At 42.0% G+C, this 20,949-nt stretch overlaps 1 protein-coding gene across 1 annotated transcript; it reads right to left on the reverse strand.

Moving 5' to 3' along the window:
• Positions 1 to 1,960: 1,960 nt before the first annotated feature.
• LOC122776216 (transmembrane protein 266-like) lies at positions 1,961 to 20,107 on the reverse strand. The gene is made up of 4 exons (XM_044036638.1): positions 19,766 to 20,107; positions 18,465 to 18,573; positions 12,462 to 12,650; positions 1,961 to 2,151 (listed from the first exon to the last, which is right to left on the reverse strand). Exons 2-4 carry the CDS (start codon positions 18,476 to 18,478, stop codon positions 1,965 to 1,967), a joined length of 390 nt encoding a protein of 129 aa, XP_043892573.1. The 5' UTR covers positions 18,479 to 18,573; positions 19,766 to 20,107; the 3' UTR covers positions 1,961 to 1,964.
• Positions 20,108 to 20,949: the final 842 nt, after the last annotated feature.

The following is a 20,949-nucleotide window of genomic DNA, read 5'->3' on the forward strand; positions in this document are numbered from 1 at the left end:
CATAGGTTAGTATGTCGTCTAAAATGTGACCAAAAATCATAGGTTAGTATGTCGTCCAAAATGTGACAAAAACGTCATAGTTTAGTATGTCGTCCAAAATGTGACAGAAAAGTAACTGTTAAAACTATTAGACAATATAGAGTGTCTAATATCCTTCTTTTCAGCACAACCTTTAATCGATGTGATTTTTTTATTTCATTTTTATGTGAACACACCTACACAAAAATTTTTTTTTCTTAAAAATGGGATTTGAAATACTGCACAGTTTGAAGTTCACTTGTCTCATTTTTATGAACTTTGACTCAACAACACACACCGTGAGGATGTCCATATAAGGAGTTGTGTATCATTCGCACAGCAATTTACGAAGAGTAATAGTTAATTCTGTGTGGGATATGATCATTATTCAAAATACCTACTCATAAATCCCTGCTGTGCATAGTGTTGGAAAAATATATAACAGGCATGAAGCGACATCACTAAAAGTACGAATTTGTCAATTACTACATGTATCTGAATCTTCCCGTCTCTTCCTCAAGCTAATTGTTAGCAGCCTCAAACGGCACTTGGCTGTCAGATGAGTACATTTCTCGTCACGCACCACCTCTCCCTGCCATCTGTCTTTGTTTGCCATGTTCACTGATCTGTCCATCAGTCCATTCATCTTCCTCCCATCGTCCCCACACTCATGCACCGGCCAACTCTGCATTGCCCAATTTCTTTGTCCACTAATCTCCCTTCACAGTCTCAGTTTGTCCCAGAGGAACGGGCGAAGACTCAAAAGCATTCAGATACTGTAGGAGTGACATTGTTCTTCATTCTGCTCTCTGACATCGCACATGTCGCAACCCCTGGACTTTAGACATATGATAGATGAGGATGTTTCCACAGAGCCTGCGCTGGGGTGACATGGGGTCACACCGGTGTTGCGACCACCGGAGGTTTTGTGTTCGCTGAGGAATACTAATGAGAGGGTTATATTCCCCGGCCCATGACTGATCCCAGTCTCAAGATGATCAGTGATACAAACACATTATACAGCAGATGTATAGACGGGGTTAACAGGATAGTGTTTACAATCCTGTGCACGTGTTCACATACATTTTACTATTTTTTAAAGTCACTGTAAATATAACATACACAGACTGCTAATACTATGAAATTAATATGAATATGTGGTAGATGTATTGATAGACTGCATTAAAAATGAAGAAGATTGATTGGTGAGACATACTGAGGACACCTCCGCTCACGTATCCCTTTTTCCAAGCAGATCAGGGAACCCAGTTCACTGGAGAGGATGTTGTGCTTCTTAGTGCATAGTAAACTTTCCTTCATAACGTAAAATGCACATTCGGGCTGCTGTTGAACTATAGTTCACTAAAGTACATGTAAAAAGCTTATCGTGATCTGCAAACACGCACATTTTTGTGATTAGACTCTGACACAAACTTACTTATGCGAAGCATATTGAATTTCTGCCAATAAACACATATGTTGCACATTGAACCTTTAAAAAGTAAAAAAAAAACAACAATAAGCCAAATGGGTCAATTATTGATATTTTTGAGAACTGTGACCTCATTCTCAGATGCTGTACTCATTAACTTGATTGTGTTGTTGTCGGGGGACAAATGAATGTAGGAGAGACATTTTCGCAAATTTGGGGTGAGAAAATCCTTACCAAGTGCAGTTAAATGTTATTTCCTTATCCATTTTTACATTGTGATAAAAAAGATGTAATCCACTTTACTGCTGTAAAAAATAGCTCTTGTGCTAATTAAGAGTCTTGAGAATGTATTCCATTGTGTCGGGTCTTTATTTGAGTCTGTACACTGACCCAGAGCCTTTGTGTCATAATTAGTAAACAACTGTGCTGAGCGTTCTACTTTCCTCCATCGCCGAGAGCTGCAAACGAGTGGCACAAACTCCCAAAACCACAACTGTATCATTTTTTGATTGTTTCACTCGACATGACTTTGTTGCTGTAACTCACATTGCAACAGCTTGGTGTCTATGAGCAGCTCCAGCATCAGCAGCAGCACCACCAGGATGACACAAGCCACCAGGAAACAGTTGAAGCCCGCTGACAGCAAACACACCTGCCACAGCGCCGCTCTTCTCCCACAGCATGGCTTCAGCCAGTTCGACCTGAGTGTTGGGAAGAGGAAGCGAGGGAGGGGGGTTAGGAGAGCTGTGGGTATGAAGATAAATGGTAGGTCGTGTTGTGGTGTTACTTTAATATGTAATGCTGTTACATAGAGCACATCTGACAGCCGGCCAACGAGGGCAAATCAATAAAACACAAGAAGCGTCACACATCGTATACGACATATTCAACCTTGACTTGGCTCGCTCTTCAGTCAGCGTTCTTGTAAATTATTTTTTACAGCAGAGGGCGATTATTCTGCATGCAAATGACACAAATGTGGAGCAAGCGTGACACAAATGACACGTAACTTTAACACATAGATACCCATTATCCTGGCGCTGAGATGTATGGGGTAATTATGTGCATGTGATTTTTACCCTTCCCTCGTCTCATTTCAAAACTAATGACTCATGCCTTTATTTGCCTTTAACTGTCCTTTGAACACAACAGCTCTCTCCTTACAATATCACCACCGGGTTGTGTAATCGACTACAACAAGCCGTTCCTTTGTTTGTGCCTATTTTTGGATACAGATTACATGACATGTGTTTTAATCCACGTTCAAGCATGAAAAAAAAAATCATCAGGACATAATAATACACTGTATATGGCGCCGAAAGATTAAACAATATCCCCCCACATATTCTTAAAGTCAATGAAGTGTTGAGGAATTGGAGTGTCACTTGCTTAATTCTCCTTGCTGGTGCTAGACTGGGTGACAGGACAAGTCTTTGTTTGGAACTGGTTAGCTGACTGCCTGGTTGAAAGCCAACATTGTAGCTGACAGTTGCTTTCCTCATGTTTGAACCTGAATTTATTTTTATTTTTTTTACTGGAGCGACGAGTTACTGCAAGACACTGAGATTCAGTCACGTCCCTTTAGAGAGAAGAATGCCGAGTGACAATACCATCACTGATTTAGTGATGTAGGGCTGGTTGTTTAGAGACCGTGAGAGTGAAGCAATGACTGACTGACAGGAATTTGGATGGATCATAATTTCTGTTACCAGAATCGGTGCCTTATTCATTCTGTCCTTCCTGATAGTGGTTAAGCAGCCAATACCTATACATCTCTCTCCACATTGCAATATATATTCCATTAGTTTGGAGTGTGCCTGTGTCCCAGTGTGCTTGCTCTTTGTCCAGGTGCAATGTGCCTTAAAATGAGAGTGCCAAACCTGCCTTAAATCCATTCCTACTCTCTGCAGCAAATTCCACTTATCAGAAACGGTGACTGCCAATGACTCCTGGGGATTTATGGTCAATAAATAATGACAACTTTCCAGATGCAAAAAACGGTGTGTGTGTGTGAGAGAGAGGTATGGAGTGTATGTGTTCCAGGTGTTACTCATGTTGTGGGGACAAAGCAAGTCCTCAAAATGTAAATGATTACAATTTAAGGTGAAGACATGTTGTCAGTCACTGTAATGTCCTCTGAAGTCATGGAAACCAGGCTCTGTGTGTGTGTGTGTGTGTGTGTTTGGAGAGTAAAGGTGCTTTCTCTGAGGCAGCACAGAGAAAAGGCAGTATGTTCCTTAGAAAATAGCAGCTATCCGTTGTCATCTGTCCCCCAAAGGAGGAACGCTACAGGCAAACTTTGTCAGATGACAAGAGCGGACGCAATTTATTCGACTCTCTCCTCTTGCTCAGGCTCAGAATGAAGGTGGCAAACGCTGAAAGAAGAGTAGAGTGCAGTCGGTTCAAAGGCACTGGAACTCGTCCAAAACTGGAGCCAAGGAGAGGAAGGATGGAGAGTTGGAGGAAGAGGAATGAAAAAAGATAGAACCGGGGACGATGCTGATTGAGTTTAATAATGTTTCCGGCTTGTTATTCGGTCCTAAACACTGTCTAGTGCAAGGAGGCTATTATTTTTCAATGCTCTATTTGTTATTCTTATTATTATTTGGTGTAGTTGCAGAGCCACATGAATGAATAATCAGGGGATGGAGCAGATCTCCTGTGATCGACTATACTTATGACAAAATGTGAGAATTCCATTAACATTTATTTCCAAAAAAAAAAAAAAGGTTTGTCTTTTTTATAACTTGTCAAACGGTCTCTTGACTGGTTTTCTGGCCAGTTGGATAGCACAATCAAAGATTTAATAAGAACCATTTTTAGTAGAAATCATGGCAATACTAAAAAAAGGCACTTTATTACTGTGTGCATTTGCTGTGGCATTGTTTTCAGGCAATGTCACACTTATTTTGTTTTTTTGGCAGACTCTTGTATTGAGGATGGGAGAGTTGGACAAATGTGTTCAGGACAGCTTAAATATCCTCAATGGGGTTAAGATTTGGACACTGTTATGGCCAAATCAGAACCCACTCATAGCCTTAAGTTAGAATCAAATCTAAAAAAGGTATTTTGTTTGTCCATTGTGGGCTATTGTAAAACATGCGGTCCAAAATGGCAGCCTTCATAGAGCTGAACCAACTCCTGATAATAAATCATAAAACAAAACCTTATTCTGAGGAAATAATAAAACAGTCCGGAACAGTCAGGTGAATGTACACTCTACACAAAAATGTATGTATAAATGTTTTATCTTCAATTTCTGCCAAATGAAAATAACTTAATCTCAATGTAATCAAATGTAATAAACTTGAGTTATCCTCCGAGGTGAAAAAAGAGAGTGGTGATTCTGCTGAGTGGTGTCATTCTGCGGGAGTAGCTGGACCTTTCCATCTTTCATCAAGGTCAGCAGAGAGGCTGGAGCGCTGCCATGCTGTGTCAATGCTCTCCCAGAGGCTAACTGGTGCATTCAGTCCTCTGTACCAGCCAATACCAACAGATTAGGGAGCTCAACACCTGGGGTGGCAAAGAGGCAGTGGAGGGTAAAGGTATCATTAGCAGTTACCATAGAGACTTTCCTCCCAGCATTGATTTATTCCCAAGGAGCAAAGTCAAACCCCATCTGCCTGTGTCGGGGAGCCAAGGAAAAGAAACAGTTACCTAATGGTACGCCTAACACGCAGTTCCCACACATTTGTGGACCATTATTTAAATGATGGAATGAGCTGTGGACACACTCCAAGAGACACTTCACTTACCTTCGACACTGAAACACATTATTTGACTCATACTGTGTGGAATCACAATACATTTAGACCGAACAGAAAATGTGTTCATTTAATAAAAAAAAAAAACCTGTCCAGAAGCAGAGTTAATGGCAGTGATGGATTACTCCAAGCTCAGGAAATTTGGTGGAAATCACTTTAAACCTGAAGTATTTATGAGGAAAGTGAGGCCGCTTCAGTGGAGAAGGAAGTCAAGGAGGAAAAGAGCTGGTTAGAATTCAATAGGCAATACCTCATGGGTTAATGCGCACACAACCAATCCCCCACACCCACACATACATATGCTGTGGACAGGTTCATAAAGACATCAACAGGCCGCTACAGCGGAAACGCACTGAAGGAAGATCGAAATTTAGCCAACAGCACAGCAGAGAGCGGGATTAGATCGATAGTGGCCTGAGATGGAAGTGATGGCATGCTATACATGACACCGGCTTCCCGCCTGCGGCAGAATGACCAGAAATCAGGCGGAGTGACTGGCACAGACAAAAGTGTATCTGCTCGCTTTGTTGGGGCCCCATTCACACTGCACACGGGACACCGTTCTGGCTCCAGCCCCAGATAAGTACCTCACTGAAGTGGGGAGCCTATCACCGCAGAGCATCTCTTTCATTATAGTGTCTCCTGTAATTGAAAGAGGACAGACTACAATGTAAACCCATTAGGTCCAAGTTAAAAGGAAATTAATTCAGAGGGGTGGTGCTCTTGTTTTTTTGTGTTTGTGAAAGGGTGAGCCGGAAACAGGGTGATATTTTATTCAGAAGTAATAAGTCTGAAAGACTTGTCAGGGGTATTGATTGTAACAGTCATGCGAGTAAACAACTACAAACACTGACCTCTAACTGAAATCGCCTCGCAACGGAAAACATAAAATAATGTCTCTCTGAATGACTCGTGCTGCCGTGCTAGTCCTAAATAATTGAGTAGAACTTTTGATTCACGTCTTGGTTTCGACAGCACATTAAAGGTGTTGCGTTTTACATCACCCACTGACGGTTGGAACAATTATGGTTTCTTAGTGGGGTGGGGAAACTGTGATGTCACGGCCCGCCTCATTGGCTGAAAACGCCAAGTTGCATCCACATGTTTTTGAGCTTTACATCATAACCACTGAGAAAAATACCTTTTGTAACACACCCAGGAGGTGCGCGTCTGAAGAAAATGTCCTTAATATGTTTCATTTTTATTTTAATGATCAGTTTAAGATGCTATGTTCTATTCCCAGTATCAGACATCGCATGGATTTCAGTAAAAAATGTGTTTTGAACTGAATGTACAATATGTTCTTTGATGGGATAAAAGGCTAAGTCAGATACAAATCCTGCAGAATTTTGAAACCACTTTACTTGACTCAGGTTTTCTGTCTCTCTCTCTCTCTCTTCTCAGGTTTTCTCTCTGTAGTGATAACTATGTAGCTCTGTGGTTCCACTCACTGGTGTAAACTTCAGCCAATTCACGACAATCTGCTGTACTCAGCAGGTTTGGGCAGGGGGAAAATGGACCACAACCGTGAGCCTGCAGGCTACTGAACAGCAAAGGTGTGGAAGACTCCATCTCATTCAGGCTGTTCAAGGATACTATTGCACCTTAACTTACTTTGTAAAGTCAAAGAGACATTTCCTACATTGGAATATGCACATTTTTCACTCGACAGCTTCCGTTTCTTTGGAACACACACGTGCACCGTCCTCTTGGATCACATGACAATTGAGACAAATACCAGTTAAATTTCTTCCAGACGCTTCTCCTGCAGCAGTCGTTTGTTATCACAGCCAATAAAGTAAAAGAAGCCCTTAGAGAGGAGAACCAGCTAAGCAATATTTATGCTGAATAAAGTCAAATTATCATAGATAATCAATGGTACATTTCAGCGCTTCCATGTCTCATCGCAATTAATCTTTACTGGTCCCACACATGGGAAATTAGCAAACACTTTCCTGCACTAAATGAAGGGATCAAGTGAAAAGGGGTAATCAGTTATGGTACCAGTATATCTGACCACATTCTTATATCCCATCAGTTAAAAGTCTTTCTAGACCATTCTACTCAGGTCCGAACATGACCAGCTATTATGACAACAACCATAGCATCCTACGCCATGGTTGCATCCAGCTCTGAAGAGATTCAGAGCCGGTCTTTGCCAGAGAAATGGGCCACAGATACTCAGCAAATGGAGATGGATGGGGCTCCATGTGCAGAGCTGCAGACAAGCTGTCCCTGATAAATGGGTTTTCACCAGGACACTTGATCTCTCTCGCTCTCAGCCTAAAAAGCAATCTCGCACTTTGCATGTCTGTGAATATTAACAAACCCTCAAACCCGGCACTCAAATGTCATCTATTGTGTCGCACATGGTGCCAGGCAAGAGAGCCAATTTGATGGAGAGGACTGTTCCTCTGTGTGTTTGAAATAGAGTGTGTGTGTGTGTGTGTGTGGGGGGGGGTCCTCTTTTCACACACGCATCAACAGAGAGCAGGTATGGTATGGCTCTGGTTCTAAATCCCCATGAAATATTGCTGCTGCAAAGATTTGTTGCTGGAGTCTGACAAGGTTCTTCAGATTCAAATTGAGCCGTCTAGATTTTTCTAATTATTCCATTTTGCTTCAACCTTGAGCATTCCCAACCCTGGGGTTTGATTATGTGCATTCTGACATGCTGCTATATTAATGTGCTGTGGAGAATGAAAAGTGGTGCGATAACTTCTTTCCACTGGGGACGTCTACGTTGAGTAATGTAATCAATCCAGGTTGGTGTTGGCAAATCTAATATTATCTTACGTGCTAGATTCCACCCAGCATTGGAATCAGCTAGCAACTGTGGCTGTTGCCATGCAACACGGCCCAAGGTTAATCCCGTACTACTGTCCAACATGGACAGATACAGGTATGACATCCGTCGAATGGAGCCATTTCCTTGTGATCTGCAGCTGGCGGCTTTGTGAATGAAAGCCCGGACGACGGTTGGCGGCTCCATTTGTCCATCCATCCTTCTCTTTATCCCCTCTAACTCCACTCTCCTCCAGTCAAAGTGGCAGGTTGACCCATATGAACCATCTGTCATTCCTGCAGTGCCTCATACCTCTCAGTGAGGCAGACGGAGATCAACAGCATATGCTGCTGCGGCAGCTGCGGACGGCGCAGCGGGCTGATATGGGGATGATAACCTATGACAAGTGTGGGGTGTGAAGCCCAGGGTCTACAGACTGTATCACTCCACTGTGACCCTGTTATTGCACCATTATTAAAACCTGTAAATCATGGTTTCATTAATGTCTTTATTACTTCAACTGTCTTCTGATCCAAAAGATCATCTGAAATGTGTGACAACTGAATTCTGAAATGACTTTAGATGAGTGATCGTGGCATACGTGCAGATTGTATTGTTGAGGCAAAGTAAAAGCACCTTAAAAAAATAGATACACACATAACCAACTCAGAAAACAGTCAACTTGCTTATCCCGCCTTCCACCCTGTGTCAGCTGTGATCGCCATCAGCGCCCCTCGACCCTCATGTGGAGCATAAAGTGGTAGAAGATGAGCGAGTGAGTGCACTTATAGCTTCTACTGTACAACAATCACACACAGACAGATATTGTTTCAAACATGTCTGTTTTCCTGCAGTATGCAATGTCTGCCACTAGGGGTCTCTAAATTCAAATAATAATAAGATACCTAGGTTAGAGCAGCGAGTTTTATGGGAATTGCTGTCTTTTTGAATCATTTGCTCTCTTGAGCTTCGGCAGTGGAACGTGCAGCAAAAAGCAATAAGTAGTTGTCGTGTATTAGTGACAATTACACACAGAGAGTAGTGGATGACATCATTAAAGTGGGACCAAAATGAAATGGTCTGTTACCTTAAATAGACATACACATGTGTAGTGTAGTGTTTGGCAAATATAAGTACACCACTCAACAAAAATGTATCTAATCCAGAAATGTGACATATTATGTCTTTAAATATCTGACTAATAGGACTAAGGAAAATGTCCAGGTTGTATTGGCCCTAAAAACATAGGTGGTATAGGTACAAGGCGGACGATCGTTAACATAGAAACATGACAGAGTTTGAATTTTTTAATTTAAAAGACAATCTGGGGTCTTGATGAACAGTTTTTAAGTGACAACACGGGTAAGTCCTCAGTTTGACTTCCAGCTCGACTGTCTGCTGCACACTTACTATCTGTCTTCTTCTCCTTTAGTGTTTTATGCTGTGTTTCCTCGGAAGTGAACTCTGCAACCTGAAAGATTTAAGGATTTAAGGATGATGTCCCCTTATTATTTGTCTCCACTGCAGCTTTTAGGAGATGAAGAAAGAAAAAAAAAAAAAAAAAAAAAAAACTGAGAGAAGACAGAAAATGTTGCTTGAAGAAAGGAGAAGAAATGACGCAAAGGAATGACAAGAACAGTGCAACATTACAGGTGCCAACTACCATGAAACACCACTTTTAAAAAAACTAAGAAGCTCTCCAACAAAGACGATCACTCCAGAATAAAACAAATATAAATACAAGTACAATAAATATACAAATAATGTCAAATTACACCTTCCTTACTGTAGACCTTTCAGCAAGCTCTGGAGAAGATGGTAAAATCTATAAATAATTTCACCCAGCTCACCTCTGAACAGAATCTGCATGTGCTGTGTGTGCCCCTTGTAGTCCACAAGAACATCCACCTCCTACATAATTGCCCACGTCTCCCTATAAAAAAGCCACGAGAAGCTGCCGTGGAAGACCAAATGTGCATCTCTGCTGCGCATTCTTCTCTTTTTTAAAGCAGTAAAACAAAACCAAGGCACGCGTCATCAAATATTTAGACTCAGTTCACAAGTTCAAGCCTTTCATTCTTTCACTCTCTGACCAGTAAATCATTTGACCTTCATGCTTATTCTCACAGCACATCCCAATAAAAACCATAGTGACTGACCAGAATATGTACGACAAAACTCCCACAAGCAGTGAAAGACAATCGTTTCATCATGATCTGGGCACAGTCACATCTAGGAAAGAGCATGACAAAAACGCGTAGGAATTTCAGGCATTTAAATGATAGTAGTTTCCACCGAAATCCACTCACATGCCACTGCAACCTCCGCAGCGAGGCGATGAATGTGGGTTTGCATTCTTCTGCGCAGCTATTTACAAAGTGCTAAAATGATCTTACAGTATGTATCCATAGTCTCCGTGAACATACACTTTGACAAACAAGGTAAAAAACAGATAAGTCACTTCCCCGCTCCGTTCTTGGGGCCTTTGATAGTTTCGATTAATCCAAACTTCTTACAGCATCTCACCTTGGCGTCATTCCTCTGATTGTATACACATGAGTCACAGAAGGACTGTGACAATAAACAATGTGAGAAAGCCTATGATGGGAAATCAGGAATTCTAATCTACAACACTCACTGAGCATACTGTAAAACTGCATGGATGACAGATCGTGCTTTGTTAAATCATTACTATGCTAAATGTTTCTAAGCTTCATTGGCTCTTGGTGGAAGAAAGTTTCTCTGATGGCAATGAATTACTTTTTAGTTTGTAACTTGTGGTGTGTGTAATTATTCTGCCTCTGTTTAGTCTTCGTGAACACAACAGCTGTGTCCTTCATCTGAAAACGGGCTTCGTCAAGCAATACTATCAGACCTGACTGAGGGAGTCTGGTAGGTGTGGGTAACACTACTTCTTTGTGTTTTCAGTCGTACTACATCCTGTTTGCAGCCATCTGCCTTTACGGGGCTCAATATTGCTGTTTCCTCCAAATGTTGCCAGGCAACACAAGATCCAAACACCACTGTACTGAGAAACATGGCAAGCAGTGTGGAGTTGATAAAGTCAGCATTTTGTGAAATCAGAAGACCCAGGTTGGAGTTTGCATGTGCTCCTGGATGGTTGTTTGTCTCTATGTGTCCCTGTGATGGACTGGTGATCTGCCCAGGTTGTATCTCGCCTTTGGCCCTATGTCAGCTGGGATTGGCACCAGTGCTTTCAACCCCTCAACCTTCATGTGGGGGGTAAAGCGGTAGAAGATGGATGCATTTGTCAATTATTTGAATGCAAAGACATTTGTTATTACTTAAAATGTACGCATCACAGCTTTAAATTGAACTGCCAGAGACGTATCTTGGCAGTGCATGACTTTTCCACTACACGATGCCAAATCCCGGTGGACCAGAGTGTCGCACGGTGCCATATGAGTGCACCCACTGTGATGATAATATTTGCGGGGCTGCCAGACCCTGCTGTCTGCTGCGACATTGTTACGTGTATGTTTCCTGTCCTTTTTCTTGAGCAAAAGAGAGAGAGGAGGTGTTTGGGACATGGACCGATCTGTCCCTGCCCTCTGTCCCACAGAGACATCGGTCGGACTGGGCCAGACCAAGCAAAGTCCAGCCGGACATTGTCAGCTGACACACCGGGGCATGGATGGCAAAATGCCGGATACTCTAATTAAGCTTATGCTGTTTGTCGACTTTCTAAGTATGATGCCCAGCGCCTCGGCCAAGCCAAGGGGATGTGAGTCATGCTTGCTGAACTGCGAGCCATGGACTCTAGGTGCATGAGGCAGGGGTGTGTCCTGTCCTGAGAGTCACGGGCCTGCAGCATGCAGATATGATGATAAGACAACAACACAAACACAGGACAGGCAGACCTCATGACTAGATACGACACTGCCATGAGGCCCAGACCAACATTATGAACAGAAGCCTGTCTGGTGGCGAGAAATTGCCGTCACTGACCTGAAATGGACACGTCATTAGAGGCATTGTCCATTTAAAATGGTGACACTGATACATTTATCACCAAATATCCCCGAGTCCCAGACTTTACTATAAAACGAGGAGCGATACATCAAGTGTAATTACCATGTGCAATAACGGGGAAATACAGAGAGCGACAGCAGAGCTATTCTCTGCCAGGGTAGATTATAGATTGTACTAATTGCAATTCTGCCTTAATTATGGACGTAGTGCTTTCAAGCAACATGTCTCAGACACCACATCTCTAATATCTTTGTTGCTGTGGTGGCCAACGTAAGCCAATATCTAATTACATCCCTGCCTTTGTAGTTTACGAATTATTCCAAGAAATGTCATTGATTATCTTTCAACTAACTTGTTTCCAGCTTCCTAAAAACACGCACGTCTTTAAATGTTCATTGTTGTGGCCGAATTGTCACATGAACACATGAAGTATATAGTGAAGCCATGGAGAGAATTTGACCTGACTCACCCATCTCTGTTGTCCTCCTCATCTGGGTTCGAGATGAGCTGGGAACCAGCAAGGGATATATCCAGGGCAGCCAAAGGCAAGTCTCTGTAGGCAAAGCTGACCAGTTGGACGGGGGCCACGCACTGGTTGTCCTCTTCCACCTGCTGGGAGATGACCTCCAGCTCTGAGACGCCAGCGTGGGGAGGAACCCTGTGACAAACAGACAGAATTACAGCGAGCTCTTTATGTGTGTTTTAGGCAAAGTGTTTGCGTTACTGAGGGCGCCATCTTGTGCCGTCATGTTTGTGCAGTCAACAGTCCAAAGAGACAAACTGGCCAAGGCGGAAGCTTAGTATGCAAATGAAGATGAAGGCGTCTGCCCAAATAAACCTGACGCATAAACCAAGGAGGAAGAAGCAGGAAATGACAGAGAGAGTGGAGCGTTGCAAAGGCTCCTGTTGTTTCCTGACATGCTTGGGAAAGAGAGGGGTGAGTGGAAGTGTGGGAGTGTGTTTATCGCTATCTGTTGTCCCACTATTAAATCACTAATCTTTACAATATGTGAATATCTTGTTTGCCTGAGCAATAAAAATGATTACCAGTTTGAATTATTGGTACAAAGTACAAAGTAGTTTTTTGTTTTGTATATTTAAGCTACAAGCCATTTGTGCATTCTATAATAAGTATTCATTAACAAATATGAATTATTTAATAAATGAATACTTCAGCCATTCATCACTACAGACTGAAAAATCTAAATTAAAACTTGCTCAAGGAAAGGCAATCGTGTTTATTTTAAAAGTCTGCTCAAACACCTGAAATGTCAGAGTCAACTGGAAAAAAAATGAGAAATTGTATAAACCCACCTTTTTTATATACATAAAAATGTAAAATATCAAATACTGAGTTAGTGTATCTTTTTGAAGCTCTACTTAATAGAACGCTAAATTCAGTGGAAAACAATGTACAGTGCTGGACAAATTCATTAGAACACGTGATAAAATGAGAAAACTTGAACTCACTGGGCTCAAGTTTTCAGAAATTAATCAAGCATAACATTCAACCACTAAAACTCATTTTTCTGTTCAGGAATGCAAGAAGATAACTATAATTTGACATCTTAATCGAGAAATAATAATGTGCTTCACTATTTTTTACTATGTTTTTTTGTAAAACAATAAACACCAATAATAATAATAATAATTATATATCTTATCATTAAAAATACAATTTCAGTTAAAGAGCTTCTACATACTGGTTTATAAACCATTACAGACACAAATTATTTTGCTGTGGGATAAACTCTACATTGGGTGGTGGTCTAAGAAATGTCAAGTAGAAAATCAATTTATAAATCTATTGCATACCACACATTACAATATAGTTACTGATATACAGTACAAGTAGCAATTACTGAAACACAAGCACATTTTTGCAAAATACGATAAAGGACACTGTCAAAAAAATGTTGGGTGTTTTTCCCACGTTTTATTGGTCAACTGTGTTTCCCCTCTGTGATTATATTATTTAAGAGACCCGGACAAAGTGCCATTGTCCCTGCCAACAGGGTCTTAAAATTCAAATATGCAGTCAGGACTGTGATCCTTTGAGCTCAGCCAATGGTGGACAAGGAGAAGTCACCCTGAAACAGGAGCCTCACACAGCTTGGCAGCCGTCCCAGTGCAGCCAGTGTGGAGACATCAATAACCCCAGTGCTTAACGGTGGAGGAAGGAATTGATTACAAGATACAGGGAACAAAAGCCACTGGGTTGGTAAATCCTACAACCTCTGTGCTGGAGGTGAAACAGAGTGGGAGGAAACCGTTGGTGGAGATCACTGAGCAGACCAACCTTCTTGTTAAACGTTAAGTGGGCAGTCATGGAAAGGAAAATAGGTCTTTCTTTTTACCTGACTTACTGCATGAAATGAAGAAACACCAAACTAAATAACTCAATATTTAACAACAGAATATGCAAACCAAACTCATTCTCACGACATAAAATACTTGTTTTTCCACACCGTGTTGTTAAGCTTCAGGGTCAAACGCTCATATATTAACTTCCACCACAAAACACACCTGTCAGTAGCGGTGTTATCTGTGGACCTGGCACACTCCACCGACCACAACAAGGACGCTAATCATTCATGACAGACACAAACTGTTTTGTGCATCAAAATCACATTTCCAGATAATCACAGCGCAGGCCAGGAGCCATTATGTGCAGAGCCCAGTGGAGTGGCTGGTTGCCATCCAGGGGAGGGTGAGGAGAAGGAGGAGGAGGAGGAGGCTTCGTGTCTGAATATTGCACCGTCCGATGATGCAGGCAAGGGCAGCCAGTGGCACACTAAAGGCTGGGATCTTTTCAGAGGCATGCGATATTAGCAAACTCCAGGAGGAAGCAAAAAAAGCTTGACACAATGCATGTATGGCTGGAGGGGGGAAATATCACTCTCATTCAGACAGAGTAAGAGCTATAAGGCTGACAAAAAGTACTAACAGTGCATTTTTGATGTTGCTGCACAGACGCACATTGAGACTGCGTAAAGCCCTCACATACGTTGCATCTAATGTACATAGAATTATTATATGATAAAAAAGGGGACAATGTGAGCTGTTCATTCTATTCGACTTTGTATAGAACGTGTTTTACAAGCAATATTTGTAGCGTGTTTGTTTATTAATTTGTATTTTTAAAATGTGACTTGTGTTTGCATGTTCTCCCCGTGTGTGCGTGTCCAAAAAAACATGCATTACAGGAATTAGGTAAATTGGACACTCTAAATTAACCATAGGTGCGAGTGTGAGAGTGAATGGTTGTGTTCCTGCGATGGACTGGCGAACTGTCCAGGCGGTGACCCCGCCTATCGCCCTGTGTAAAATGAGATTGGCACAGCACACCCCGTGACCCTCGTGTGGAGGATAAAGGCGGTAGAAAATGGATAGATGGATGGATGAATATTAATCTTCCAGCGCAACAGCAATCCATATTATTCCCCCAGCATTGCCACACATCTCACTAAATCACTGGGTAGTGAACAATAGAAAGGTAAAACAAATATCAATAGCAGGTATACACGATATTGGACTCTTTGCCGGGAGTGCTTGGGTCGATAATCAATATCGATATCAATAATAATTTAGTCATCAGCCATGTCGATATATGTCAGGATATCTGATAATGCATTTTAAAGCAAATATCAACCAATAACTACTATATCCCTAATAATTCATAGTATGTCCAGCTCATTTCACTTTGTAAGGACATAAAAACCAAAACTAGGAAAACAGTGATGGCACTTTTTTACGTTATTCTTCCTTTCTTTTTTTCTCATTTACTATGCGGTACACACAGACAACACCCTCCATGCGGTCATGCTTCGCTTCCGTATCACATTTCTGGGAAAAACATCTTTTTTTTCCACTTACATATTGTCAATTGGAAATTCTTGGCAAGACTCAGTGGTTCCATGGATTAACAGTTTAAATGAATCTCACTTGTAATCTATTCCATCCTCAATTTTCCATCGCCATCTGTGAAAGGTACTCAAATACCACTGAAGTCCAATACTGCTGAACTCACCAGAAAATAAAACTCATTTATATATTTCTTTTTTTCTTTTTTCTTTTTTTTACTCTGAATACGAAGAACTGTGCACATAAAGAAGATTAAAATGCTGACGTGAGATACATATTCAAACTTCCAGTGCTGGATCTGAGGTTGTGACTCCAGTGAGTTTAACAAACGAAGTAAAACACCTAAGACGATGTGATTGTTCATTGTTTATCATGCTATATTATTCAGTGTGTTATAAAGTTGGAGGTGACTGACATATGCATCCACATTTCTTTAAAAAAGTGGACTACATGTGCAACTTTTCACTGATAAACAACAGCCTGTTCTTTATAAAGTGCCTAACACTTAGTGATTCCCACACCTGACAACAACAATGACCGAGTGGAGAATATTTTCTGAAGGCGATAACTGGGGTTAGACTGATGTCTGTCGCTTCAGATTTTAAAATTGCCTATGCAGAGTGATACATTCTCAGCAGGTCATTTCAGTGGAGTTTAAAGTGCTGCCTCAGCATGAACTGATGGTTTTCAGAGGGCATCGGTATCATTGTCATTCTCAGTGCTCACTGCCATGGTATTTCTGGCCAGCTGTCTGCCACCCACCCTCTCTGTCTCGCAGACACTTGGCTACTCTTGGTGCACAGCAATTCACCCTCTGATATCATCAGGTAAGTGGGATCAATGTGCCAAATCGCTAAAATTGGCACGAGCCAGATTTTCCAGTGGCAGCAGCCCCGGTCACAAGCACCTGAAACAATGGCACATTGATAAAATCAGATCTTTAAGACAATGCCTGCTGTTTTGTGGAACTTACAGCAGAAGAAAATCCCAGTGAGTGAGACAGTCTTCGACATTTAATCAACATTTACTCTGCAGACATCTCAACGGAAGCCGCTTGATGTATTAAAAAGGTGCCAATAAGGAAAGTAAAAAAAAATGATGACAGTCCATCTATTAGCACTTTCAGACTGCATGTCACTAAAAAAGTAATTCATTCTATTAAGATATTTCAATTATGCATTGAAACAGTAAGTCACACACTCATATCCTTCATATCTAATGTTGCCAGATTCACCATTTTGTAATTGGACGCACAACTTTAGAAAAGGATGTACATTAAATAAATATATTGCAAGAGCAGATGATTTTAGAAAGTCATATATATCCTAAATACGTCATCATATTTAGCTGTAAAATGAGCACTGGGGATATAGTGGAGGACATTCAAGAACTCTGCTTAAATTTTGCATTTCAGCGGAAAAAAAGGACATTTACAATAAACACCTTGTGCACACACACATCTGAATGTGGAGGACAGTGAATTGCTATCACCGGGAGATTTCTCTGCAATTATTGTGCTGAGAATTTAAGGGCAGCGCGGCACTCGATCATGTGACACTGAGGTTAGTTACAGTAAATGTTAGCTGACCTGTTTCAAAGGCAATGGGCTCCTCCGGGTGTGTGATGTTTGCTCTCTCTGCACTGAGTTAGGAAAGATGTATAAAAATGTAGATGGCAAATAGGAAGAGCTCTGCCTCATCTGCAACCGCTGTGTAGCGTTCCTTTCTCTTTGCGCGTGCTACTATTTAAAAGGGAACTACAATTAGAAACTGGTTTGTATTCCTGCACTGAACTGTGTGAAATATGGAAGAAAAGTCTCTCTGAACATCTAATACACAGAGAGCGAGAGAGATGATTTAAGGCGGCATCAACTCCCGCAGTGTAAGGGTGAAAATAACTCCCAGGACCTTTCTCTGCACGAGAGTTTCCCCATCTGTCACTACACACAGTCCCAGCAGCATTCAGCAGCATTAAATCATGTCATTGTACTACTAACCAGTCAACATTATACACATTCTCTCTGGTTACAAATGTTTTGCATCAACGTTCCTGCTCTAATATCCTTGCCACCATCGTGCACTAATCTGCCGTTCTAAAGCCGTGGACAAACTGTGCTGTCTTTAACCAGAAGATGCAGCTGAATTAACCCATTTGGCATTCACCCTTCACTCCCCTCCTCTCCACTCCACTCCATTCCACCTCCTTCCACTCCACTCCATTGCCCTGTTCCCTCCCTTTTCCCTTCTTTTAGCCCCAACCCTGGCTGTCATCAGAATGCAGGGCCTGTCTGGAGGACCTCACACAGAGTAATTATTAATAAAAGAAGATGACAAGTGAACATCCCTCCTGAATGCTAAGAGATGCCAACAGGGGCTGGAGAAGGCTGTGCTCTCACTCTCAGTGACGCTGGACCGGGCTGAGTGCCGCTTTCCCACCTAATCCCTGTTCAAAGTCATTCACAGGAGGAGCCTGGGAATATGGAGGTCACGTTCTGATCATCATATCCTACCACGGTGAGATGCCCCCTTTTGATAAGACACTGTGTTCATAAATAGAGATTTAAGATTTCACGCTCTCACAGACACGGTGTCAAACGTGTGGTACTCACTGGGAATTGCTCATGTTGAGGTCTTGTTGCCGCAAATGGATGTCCACAATAACCAACCTCAAGTGTGAAATGTGATTTCACCACCACAGAGACCTGGCTCCTACCACACCTATAGAAAATACAACAGAACAATGTCACAACAGGGAAGAAGAAAAAAAGCACAATGCAGCAAATCATGTGGTAAAATGCTGCAGAATAACAATAAACCCTTCTATTTCAAACTTCCAATATAAATATGTGATTTTTTTTTTGAATTAGATTTTAGAACACAAATACATACATGCACAATTACAAGTGTAGTATCAGTTCTTACACTTCACTCCAAAAAGCCCCATCTCCAGCTACTTCAGCTCTGTTCAACTATTTTCCTGGGGAGCACTAAACTGTAATGGATTTTAAATCTCCTCCAATATACGCTCCGCTCCGTGATTCAGGGACCGAGGAACATCACACCTCTTGCATAGCAAGTGCAGCAGGATGCTCGCTCTTTGTGCCACAGAATAGAGAGCCATTGATGTCAGAGTCTGCTCAATTAAAGGCCATACTCCAGCTGCTTTGCAGGGAACAGACATGACACGAGCACACAGGAAAAGCCACAAGCACTAAGCTCTGACATGACATGTCCACAAGCCCAGTTCTCTCTGCTGTAACAAGTAACAATGATAGAAATTAAACTTCCGCCGGTTTACTTTGCTGTGGAAACTTTGCAATTGACAAAAACTCACAGATCTGAGGTATAAGTGACGCCGAAAACCTGCAGACAGGTGTGGAGTCGGCGTTCACGTGCCACAAACGTGTCATGTAATAAATCACAGCAGGTAAAGTTTTACCTGGAAAAAATCAGGCTATTAAATGTGGCAAGAGAAAAAAAGAGAAAGGCATTTTTGATGGCCACAAGATGTGCAGAAAATCAAAGAGAATAAGGAATGACCCACTAACAAACATATTTCCATACTTATTTTCATTTTTATTGTGTATATATAACCATAATACTACTATTATTGCACTGAACAGATGGGTGAGTGTTTCTTCACTACACAGCCAGTAGTTTTGGACTTAAGTAATTCACTATTAGCACCCTGATTCTTCTCTATGTCATTTCACCCCCCCAACAAAACTCCAATTTCTGTCCAATCCAGGCTTTCTGCATTTGTATAAATTGTCCACTATAGCTTTAAATAACAGTTATGATGCTGTTAACATCACCCCCACTATGATCAGAGGCCACACAGTTGTTTAAATCCAACTAAAATGCATCCATTTGAGTACAAGGATTGGAGCGAGAATAAAGACACACTAACCTTTTTTTTGTGTTTGTTTTATTGCTCTACATTGTGTGACGCGTGGTCGTGACTCCTTTGCCCTCGCGCAGATGATGGTTATATCTCCCTCCTCGCTGCTGCTGCTGCTGCTGATGATGATGATGATGCTGATGATCAGAGTGAGGGGAGCTCGGATGTTGCTGTGTGCAGGCTGCACCGATGCCGCTTAAATTTGCGTTGGCCAAGCAGCCGTATCGCCTGACAGAAGACAGCGCACGACGAAGACACTTACACGGGAGTGAAAGCACCATCCTTCAGACGCTGACGACGGGGCTGTCACTGGATCAGGGGGATAATAATGAAGACATCTCGGGCGGGATGCATAATGTGCTCGCAAGGTTTCTCTTCTTTTCTCCTCCCCCCCACACCAAACACCCACCCACCCCCCAACCACACGACCACAAACAGACTCGATCACTCCATACGAGCCCCGATGATCAGAGGAGGAGAGGTGCAGGAGCGGGAGCTGTCCAGGTGCTGAATCCGAAATTCCAGCGGCGACAGATGTGTCACGCGCAGCGAGGAGGAAACCTAGACTCGATTTACGAAAAACGCACCAATACTAGTATCAGATGAGGGACACATGTAGTAGTGTGTTCAGCGGCTCAGATGTGAACAATCCTGCAGACGTCCACTCTCTCTCTTTCCGCGCCACTCTGGAAGCATCGACGAAGAAAAACACTCTCGCTTCACTTCACCTCTTCAGCTTCAGTGTTCCTCGCGATAACAACCCACGAGCACGAAAGGAGAGAGGGAAAAAAAAGAAAGAAAAATCTCTAATACTCCGACTGTGACTTCAAGTGCAGTTTGTGGAAACTGGCTGCAGCGTCACTGTAGTATCAGCACTGGCTGAGATTTGAATTCAACGCTGAATGCGCTGCGCACCAGAGGAATGATGTCCCATAAAAGACAAAAATAGTTAAGGGGAGGGAAAACATTTTGCCTTGTCATTGGTGTAACAAATACTATGGCGTGTACCACACAATGAGAAATCAGTAAAAGCCAACAATAAGACTTGCTTTTGTTTGAATTACTGATACCAAAAGGGTTTGCAGTCCTCATTTATTTATTTATTTATTTATTTATCATAAGAAGAGATACATTTGGGTTCCAAACGGTTCTGGCTGGAGCCAAAAATGGTTTTCACTCTCTGCTGCACCTGT

Source organism: Solea senegalensis, linkage group LG10 (genome assembly GCF_019176455.1).
Source record: "Solea senegalensis isolate Sse05_10M linkage group LG10, IFAPA_SoseM_1, whole genome shotgun sequence".
In the NCBI taxonomy this organism is placed as follows: domain Eukaryota; kingdom Metazoa; phylum Chordata; class Actinopteri; order Pleuronectiformes; family Soleidae; genus Solea; species Solea senegalensis.